General features: G+C 40.2%; 1 protein-coding gene across 1 annotated transcript; it reads left to right on the top strand.

The window, feature by feature from the left end:
* The first annotated feature begins 4,902 nt into the window (after nt 1-4,902).
* LOC144224048 (HLA class II histocompatibility antigen, DQ alpha 2 chain-like) lies at nt 4,903-9,958 on the top strand. The gene is given in 5 exon segments (XM_077754861.1): nt 4,903-4,984; nt 8,617-8,865; nt 9,298-9,484; nt 9,486-9,574; nt 9,804-9,958. Coding segments are annotated over 5 exon segments (762 nt in total).
* The last annotated feature ends 209 nt before the right edge of the window (nt 9,959-10,167 follow it).

Below are 10,167 nucleotides of genomic sequence, written 5' to 3'. Positions count from 1 at the left end.
GCTCCAGGCTCTGAGCTGTCAGCACAAAGCCCAACCCAGGGCTCCAATTCAGGAACTGTGAGATCAGAACCTGAGCTGAAGTCGGACACTTAACAGACAGAACTACCCAGGTGGCCTCCATCTTTGCCCCTCCCCTGCTCATGCTCTCTCTTTCAAAAATAAACATTTAAAAAATATATTTTTAAAAAGCAGTGTTGAATACTTATTTATTTGATTACAAAGTCCTTCCTCTTCTTACTTTGCTGCTCTGGACTCGGTTATTGTTGTGAAGCACCTTTGCTGTAAGATGGGAGAGGCTTTGCCCTTTTTAGTAAAACTTCACCAATATGGTAACAAGGGTTTTGTCAGGACAAAAGAGTTGAAAGTCAGAATTAAAGAACTTGAAAAGACACATGTTCTTAGAAAATGTTACAAGTGTTAATTAGTCTGAATAATTAACATTCTGTCTGAATAATTTCTTAAGGGCTTCCAATGACATAAATTATAATGACATGTTCCATTCATATTGATAATTTAAGAATTAATGTAGGAAATTTGTGCTTTTTGAGAAAATTATTGGACAAAGTAATATTTTAAACCTTGAATTTTTATTTTACCATTAATTAATAAAAAGGGCCTTTCATTTTCCTTATAACGGAAGGTAACAAATTAGTTTTTGTCAAAAGTGGTACACCATTCCTCTGAATCTAATTCACTAATAATTTTACCTTACATTAAAATTATGACCTGAAGACAGAAGTGACTAGAACAGATTCATATGTGACAGCAGGAGGAGGTGAGACACCAAGTTAAGGTCAAAGACAGACCTCATCTTCTATTAGTTAATAACATGGGTTTACTCAGACTTCATCCCATACAATTGAGGATCTGAGACTGGACCTTCAGCTTCCCATCCAAGATGCAATTCTGATCCACATGGTCAACACCCTAACTTCTTAATTTGAGTTGAATTTTTTAACTATAATATTAATAGGTGAAATACTGGGGCATCAAGAAAGGTTTTATTTGTCAAAATCTTAAGTAATTTCTGCAAGGAAATATCAAAGGTTCAAAATAGCCAAAGTAGAACCAATGAATCACTGAAGTAATAATTAGTAAAAATTTATTGTGCCCATGCCAAAAAGTCAGGTTTTGAATTAGGAGCATTTAAACCAAAATGTAGAATGAGGCTCAGGGGTATCTTGTTATAAAGCAGCCTATGTCATGAGAAAGCAGTGGCTATTTATTCTTCACAGTAATTGGCTACCATATGAGAATTTTCAGTGGTTACCTAATACCAACCCTGGGAAACAGTTCAAGTTCGTTTGTCATTTCCAGAGACATAAGGAAGAAATGCTCTAGTTCAAGTTAGCTTTGCAAACTAAGCTAAATTAAGCTTTGTTTGTATGATTAAACTGTTTTTGTCTGCTTAGGGAATTTTCAAGGTTGGACTCCATTTGTTTCTGATTTTAACATTACAAAGCAGGTAAGTCTGGATCCAGGAAGAAGCATAGCAACATGTTATTTCCTGCACAGAAAGGAGGATGCTGCATGGTAAATGAAGCCTGCCTCAATGGAACCTCAAAATCCCTCTTGATCCATAATGCCAGAAACAATGATAAGTCCACACATAGGGTCAAGTATCTATCCTAATTATGTTAGGACACTGGATCTGAATCCACAAAGGAGACTCCCTCCCCCTACAAAGCCTCATGGCTTGCTCTTGTCACACTTCAGCTCTGCACTCACCAGCTGCATGACCCTGGGCAAATTTCTGTATCTCTCTGAAACTCAATCCCTTCCTTGTAAATTAAAGTATTACAGGTATAGTAGGAGTCCTAGGAATTTTTCATCCCAAGTGCAGGTTATGTATATTTCTCACAACAATGTAATGAGGTCCTGTTAATACCTGCAGCCAAAGACCATCAGGAGCACACCTGTGGATGAACAAGTTGGTTTTATTGTTCATTGCAGTGAGGGAAAACTCACCAGGGAGAATCATGGGTCATCTCAGTAAGAGAGTGTTGGAACCAAAGAAGCAGAATCAGTAGGAGATATCCATTAATAGCTAGGTAGTTTACACAATTGTCAGATGCACTAAGCAAGTCCAAGATCCACAGGGAAAGGAAAGGCAGGCTGTGGCTCCCAGCACAGGCTAAATTACAGGCCTGCAGGGAAACCTCATCTCTGCTCTTAAGACTTTTCATCTCATTGGTTCTGACTCACGCAGAACCAGCCTCTCTTACTGAAAGGCAACTCATTATGGACTTTAATCCCATCTACAAAATATTTTCAAAACACCTAGATTAATGTTTGAGGACTTGAGGACTACAACCTAGCCAACACATAAAACTGACTATTAAACTAATAGGGTTTGAGCTTGTGTTAGGTGATTTTGAGAAGGATTTAAGAAAGAGAAATTCTGTTCCCAAACCAGGAAAAGACCCCACTAAAAATGAAAACTAATCATCCTGATGAACGTGGATGCAAAAATCCTCAACAAGACATTAGCCAACTGGATCCAACAATACACCAAAAAAATTATTCACCATGACTGTAGGCTTTTACCTGGGATGCAGGGCTGGTTCAATATCTGCAAAACAATCAATGTGATTCATAACATCAAGAAAAGAAAGGACAAGAACCACATGATCCTCTCAATAGATGCAGAGAAAACATTTGACAAAATACAGCATCCTTTCGTGATAAAAACCCTTAAGAAAGTAGGGATAGAAGGATCATAACTTGAGATCATAAAAGCCATGTATGAAAGACCCAATGCTAGTATCCTCCTCAATGGGGCAAAACTGAGAGCTTTCCGCTTAAGGACAGGAACAAGACAGGGATGTCCACTCTCATCACTGTTATTCAACATAATATTGGAAATCTTAGCCTCAGCATCAGACAACACAAAGAAATAAAAGGCATCCAAATTGGCCAGGTGGAGGTCAAACTTTCACTCTTTGCAGATGATATGATACTCTATATAGAAGACTCAAAAGATTCCACCAAAAAACTGCTAGAACTGATCCAGCAATGTGGCAGGATATAAAATCAATGCACAGAAATCGGTTGCATTCCACCCTAGAGGNAAAAAAAAAGAGAAACAACAGAAAGAGAAATTAAGGAATCAATCACATTTACAATTGTACCAAAAACCATAATATACTTAGGAATAAACATAACCAAAGAGGTGAAGAAAGAGGAACATTGCTCATAGTTGGATTGTCAGGAAGTGGATGATGGTATGGAGTAATTCTATAATTGGGCATCTTAATAAATCTTACCTAGAAGGAAAGAAGACTATGCTGAGGATAAAGCTCTAATTGGTAAAGAAGCAGGAGGCATTCACCCACCTAGGAGGGAGGCACACATGTCATTTTTGTGGCTGTCTGATATTACTGTTCCATGACATTGCTTACATTCATCAGGAAAACACCAGAATCTAGGCTGTAAGTAGCAGGCCAGCTGCGGGCAACACCAAGACCTAGTTAATAGTACCAGGCAGCTCCCAGATGCCAGGGCCTTTTCTGTCTCTGTCTTCCATACATCATGATTTATGACACATTGCTGAGAAACAGAAGGCCATCTGAGACAGAGTGATTGATTCTAAGTGGAACTCCCTGTTAACTTGTAGCTTCCAGAAAATCAATTCTTCTAGAAAAAAAAATAAGTGTCCTTCTAATGACTGCCTTTGAGTTTATCTCAATTCCTAGTCCCTCACAAATATCTGGAATATCTAGAAGGATAAAAAATATGAAAACATCCAGTAGGTTCTGGGAAGGAAACCAGTTTCTAAGATGCAACAATACCCTCTATTCTGCCCTCAACATTTAACTTACATTCTTAAGTGTAAAAATGTTTAAAAACTAAAAATCATAGAGTGGGGCACCACAATCTTTCTTTAATTTAATCAGTGTCCCTAAATTGCCTTTAAATTTAGATAGGCAGCACTAAAATGAGAGCACAAAGAATACTCAGGGCAGGGCAAAAATTGAGAGGAAAGATCATACAGTTACTATAGACAGCATTAATGCCATTATGACTTTTCTCATTGTCCCAGATGCAAACACTGGAGCTTTTGAGAACATGATAAGAACTGAACTGGATTTACGTAAGTAAAAAGGCAAAGGTATTCCTTAGCTATCACCAGCAAAAATACTCTAGGTAAGTGAATCAACTCAAAATTTGGAGAATTTATGCAATATGGAAGTGGAAAAGAAAGGCTACTCATGTATAGAGGCCAGGAAAAGGGAAGGAGTTAGGATTGCCAGAGAGAGGAATCCGTTTATTGAAGAATTTTTGGAAGTTGTAACCCAGAAAATTCTGAAGAACACTGTATTAGTGTTGATGGTATGTATATATGAGCTACTCAGAAATTCCCCCTCCTTTTGCCACCAGCAAGCATTCGCACCCATAGGAAGATTCAGATTTAACACTCTCCCTCATTTCATAGATAATTCCCCCAGGTCAACTCTGAATGGAGGCTACATGAGAAGGGGATTACCCAGGACACCTGAGTGACTCAGTCAATTAAGCGTCCAGCTTCGGCTCAGGTCATGATCTCACGGTTTGTGAATTCAAGCCTGGAGTCAGGCACTGAAGCCTGCTTCAGACACTCTGTCTCCCTCTCTCTCTGCCCCTTCTCTACTCTCTCATGCTCTCTCTTTCTCTCTCTCTCTCTCAAAAACAAATAAGTTAAGTTTTAAAAGAAGAAGAAGGGGATTTCCCAATCCTTTCCAGACTTCTTAGTACAAATTCTTCAACTGGCAACTGAGATGTCATCATAGGGAATTTTTCTGTTTGGCCATAGCGTGACCTGGCAAGGTTTGGCTTGGGTGTCTTTAGATTCCCTTCTTAGCTGGGTCCTCACCATTGCTCTGCAACTCAGAACAGCTACTGCAGAGACCCTTTGAGAAGAGTATGACCCTAAATGGTGTTCTAATTCTGGGGATCCTTGCCCTGACCACCACAATGAGCCCCTGTGGTGGTGAAGACATTGTGGGTGAGTGCACAGTTGAGGGATGTGGGGACTTAACTTGGGAAAAGGAATTTGAAGGGAAAGAGACTGGCGTAGGAATAATAGATTCTCCTCAAAGGTGTTCTCAATACTAAAAAGTATGGTCTTTCTTCCTTCCGGAAACTAGAGACCCAACCCACTCTCTTTGCTATCTGTGCTGTTGCAGAGTTCAAGGACATTATTCTGTTTCTAATATTAGATCCACTGAATATAGCCTGGAGGAGTCCATGGCATTCATTCATGATTGCCTCAAAGATTAGGGATGTTTCCATGAATGGATGTTTTGTTACTAAAATTCATGAACTATTGCTTCCAAATGACTCTGAATATATTTTAAACGTTTTTATATGTTTCTTCTATACTTTAACTTGGGGGAAAGAGCTCTATGAATTATGTATACTATGTAGATATAAAGAAGAACATCCTCTTCTTTGCCTCAGATTTACACACATTTTCATGCTGGGAACTGGCAGGGAGATTGAGTACACAAGCCTAGCTGAATAGCTTTAAACAAGTCATTCTACCACATGACTTCGTAAATGTCACTTTACAAATCATCAAATAAAATATGTATTTAGAAATGCTTTTCCAAGAATGAAGATACATAAATGCCAATGATCTCTCTTGTTTCCTAATTATTACTATTATAGGTGTGGCTTAACAATTTTTTAAATTTTAATTCCAGGATAATTAACATAAAGTGTTATATTAGTTTGGATTTGCAATATAGTGATTCAACTATTCCATGTATTACTCAGTGCTCATCTTAATTCCCTTCACCTGTGTCACCCATCCCCCCCAACCACTTCCCCTCTGGTAACCATCATTTTGTTCCCTATAGTTAAGAGTCTGTTTTTTAGTTTGTCTCTCTTTTTCTTTGTTCATTCGTTTTGTTTCTTAAATTCCACATACAAGGGAAATCATATGGTATCTGTCCTTGACTGACATTTCATTTATCATTTCATTTATCATTACACTCTCTAGATCCATCCATTTTGTTGCAAATGGGAAGATTTCATCCTTCATATGACTGAATAATATTGCATTGAGATTATACACACACACACACACACACACACACACACACCCCTCATCTTCTTTACATTTGGGCTGCTTCCATAACTTTTTTCTTTAACAAAGCAGTGGATTTATTTTAAAATTGAGAACTTTATGATGAAAAACTTGGTTAATTAAATTATATTATATCCAAATTGTCAGCTCAAATGACCTTTCATTCTATCTAATGCAGACCTATAAGAGGAAAATTGGGCAACACACGTTAATTACTTAATCCCTCCTACCTCTCAACTTTCACTGTCCACCTCTTCCCATCTTCTCTTCATGTATTCCTTTATCCTCCTTTCCTTCCAGGATCTATCCCTGGCCCTTTTCCCTGTTGTTTGATTGACATGAAGAGTGGGTTTGTAAAAACCAACATAGAAAAAAATAGTTAAGAGCAGAAGTGAAATGGCATGAAAATGGCATGAAAGCATGTACTCTAATTTTCAACACCTTTGTTAATCATGACTACTCCCATTCTAATTTCATTTGGTGGTGGAAGTTTCACTTGCTTCTCCACAAAATTTCCAATTTCCTTCCTTCCACATCACAGCAGAGTGCCCTGGTCAAGCTCAACTTACCCGTTAGGTACAGGAAGCACAGTGCCAAGGGACTGCGCTGCTCGTAGGGAATCATGAGAATGTTTTAATTGCTTTTAAAATTAGAAGAAAAAATGAACTTTAAAGGTAGAAGAAAATGTTTTAATTTTTAATCCAGCTTGCATTACATTTGTCTTTGTACCAACACAGTAGCAAACTATCATTTTTAATATTTTTATGGAAAAAAGGGCTCATGAAAACAATAGTGCTTAGGCTCACAATTCATAATACAGCCTCGGTCACCATATGGTTCTGCTCCCTCTGAGTCTGTCAGTCTCCCACCTCCACCCCCTCAACTTCTATGATCTTTGAAAATAGCAACTGGTATTCAATATGCACTTTTGAGCACACAATGAGATAAATTTGTGGGATTCAAAGATGAAAATACATGCTCTCTGCTCCCTGGTGCAGGAAAGCAGAAGGACCATTGCTGAGCAGGACAGTGGACCCAGCTGAGGCTGAAACTATAAAAGTGAATTGGTTCCAGCTGGCCCAGCAGGTGTGATGATTGTCAACAGTTGGCAGCCCAGGACAAGTACCAGATGAAAAGAATAATTGCATATATTCGTGTTTGAAAAAGGAGTTAAGGATAAAGGATAGATGATAAATAGGCTTTGTTGGAGGGCCTTTTAGGTAATCAACCAAGAGGGTCATGCTGGACAGGGAAGGGAGTGCGCTGGATGACATACAGATGAATCTGGAAACCAACACATTGGGATGGAGGTGCTGGAGGTTATAATGTGGTCAAAAACATGTTCAATGAGAGAACTTAGCTAAAATTTTGGTAACTAAGCAGAAACTTCAAGAAGGAATTAGAGATGTCCAGGAAATATAAAAAGATAGCTTTGTGTCAAGAACAAAGACCCCTGCAAAGACCAAGGAACATGAGAGAATAAGCTACTTTGGTTTGACTGGCAGATAAGGTATTTGCAGAGCAGGTGGGACCATAGTAACACTGCTGCTCTTCCCATTGTGGGACTCACTGCAGCACGCTGCGTTTGCTCCTGTACTCACCCAACTCTCCCGCTGTGCAATAAGCTCCCTGACGACTGAAACCATGCTGATTGGTGTTTTGCTCCCTGCTCCTCATGATGTCTGACATCTTGCTGGTGTTCAGTAAATGGGGAAGAACATAAAGAGGAAAGGATTAAAAACAAAAAAAAAGCAAAGCTCATATATGTCCTCACAAAATTGTCCCTATAGGCTCACTTGGTGGAATCATACTGCCAAGCTGCCATGCTACTTCAGCATCCGTGCACAAGTACATTGGCCGTTTGAGGAAAAAGGCCATAGTTTACGTGGAGTCCTCAACAGAGAGAAATGTTGAGTCAGGATAAGAAGAGAGGTTTAGTAACCTCCTCCAAGGCAGGGGATAGGGGTGGGAAGAGGGCTGGGGAGTGACAGAAATCTAAAATCTAATAAAGCTTCCACTTTATATTTCTGATGAAATCAAGTGCTCTCCTCTCGGGATTACTACTCAATCAAGGAACCTTAGGAGCATTGTTTATTTTTTATATACTTTGTAATACTGTAACTGTCCTTGTCACACTCTTTCTTATACCCTATAATAGTTGGAAGAATCTCTTTTAAAACGGTAAGTTCCTGTGTGCTTTTCTTTGTAAAAATTAGAAGGAAGAGGAGGAAGAGGAAGGGGCAGAGAAGGAGGAGGAAGTAAGGAAGGTGCCAGGTGCTGAGCTAGCCATGCAGGGAATAACAGTAAACAAGGATGTTGAAATTCTGCTCTCATGGAGCCTACATGACAGTGGAAAAGCTTACTGTATTCTAACTGGACAACCACCAACACTGGGGGAGAGGGAGTGGGTGCTGGGAAATTTGTCTCAAGACTGTGCCAAAGATGAGCCCACTGTACTTAAAAGCCAGTTTCTTCTGTCACTTGGTTTAATACGTTTCTTTTCTCCCTCTGTTGTCTACTTTCTCATCCTCATCCTCACTCATCAGCTGACCACGTTGCTGCCTACGGCATAAATGTCTACCAGTCTCACGGTCCCTCTGGTCAGTTTACCCATGAATTTGATGGAGATGAGGAGTTCTACTTGGATCTGGAGAAGAAGGAAACTGTCTGGAGGCTTCCTGGGTTTAGCACATTTGCAACTTTTGACCCACAGAGTGCACTGAGAAATTTGGCTATAACAAAACAAAACTTGAACATCCTGATTAAATCCTTCAACTATACTGCTGCTACCAATGGTATGTGTCCACCATTCTGCCTCTCTTTACCAGGTCTCATTTCCTTCCTCCTTAGGGAAAGATAGCCTTCACTGCTTTCCAAGGATCTTTTCCCAGATCTTCTCATAGTAATTACTGAATACTCATCCTCTCCCATCTCAAAACTCAAATATTGCTATGTAATACAACGATCATACTCCCACACCATGTTCCTTGAATCCCTCAATGAGGGATCCCGCAGGCCTCTTACTTTAATAAGTGTACCCACAAAGAGATGGCCCTATGGATAAAGTAGAGGCAGTGTATATATAGCATTTCCCAAGCAGAAGGTAAACAAGAACTCTTCTACCATCAGATGGGGAATTGTTGGTGGGACGGTTCCCCCAGGAGGCAATGCAGAGCCTCTGGGCAGAGCTATTTGCAATTCCTATCAGTGCCCCTTCCCCACCACAGAAGTTCCTGAGGTGACTGTGTTTCCCAAGTCTCCTGTGACACTGGGACAACCCAACACCCTCATCTGTCTTGTGGACAACATCTTTCTTCCTGTGATCAATGTCACATGGTTGAAGAATAGGCTCTCAGTCACAGAAGGTGTTTCTGAAACCAGCTTCCTCGCCAAAAAGGATCATTTCTTCTTTAAGTTACCTCACCTTCCTCCCTTCTGCTGATGATATTTATGACTGCGAGGTAGAGCACTGGGGCCTGGATGAGCCACTTCTCAAACACTGGAGTATGTATGAATTCCACTCCTCTTGGTACCTTCTTTTCTCTGTCAAGTCCAGAATATTCTGCTTTTTAACCCCTGAATTTCATGGCCCAAAGCTTGTTTTCCACACTTCAAGGGTTTCTAATAATAGACTTCACTCTCTTCCCTAAGCCTGGTGCCCTATGTCTTCATGGAACCCCTCTGGCTCCATCCCACACACTGCATTCTGACTTCCATAACCTCATTTTCACAGAACCTGAGATCCCAACCCCTATGTCAGAGTGGACAGAGATTGTGGTGTGTGTCCTGAGACTGTCCATGGGCCTTATGGGCATCGTGGTGGGCACTGTCTTCATTATCCAAGGCTTGAGCTCAGGTGGTGCCTCCGGACATCAAGGGCCTTTGTGAGCCACACCCTAGAAAAGAAGGTAAGAATTCAGATTTGTCAGAGCTGAGAGCTGGAGACACAGCACAGAAGGCAGGAGAGTGGGAGGAGTTTGTGGACACAAATGTGGTTGACAGGTTGTAAGAGAATTGGGAGAGGGCATGATGATAGCACAGGAGCCCCCCAGAATCAAGATATCTTATGTCTGTACTGTTGCAGGTACAATGCATAC

This window comes from Crocuta crocuta, unplaced genomic scaffold, assembly GCF_008692635.1.
Source record: "Crocuta crocuta isolate KB4526 unplaced genomic scaffold, BGI_CrCroc_1.0 scaffold132, whole genome shotgun sequence".
NCBI lineage: Eukaryota > Metazoa > Chordata > Mammalia > Carnivora > Hyaenidae > Crocuta > Crocuta crocuta.
The sequence above is the reverse complement of the archived record's forward strand: the minus strand, read 5'-3'. Positions and strand labels throughout refer to the sequence as shown.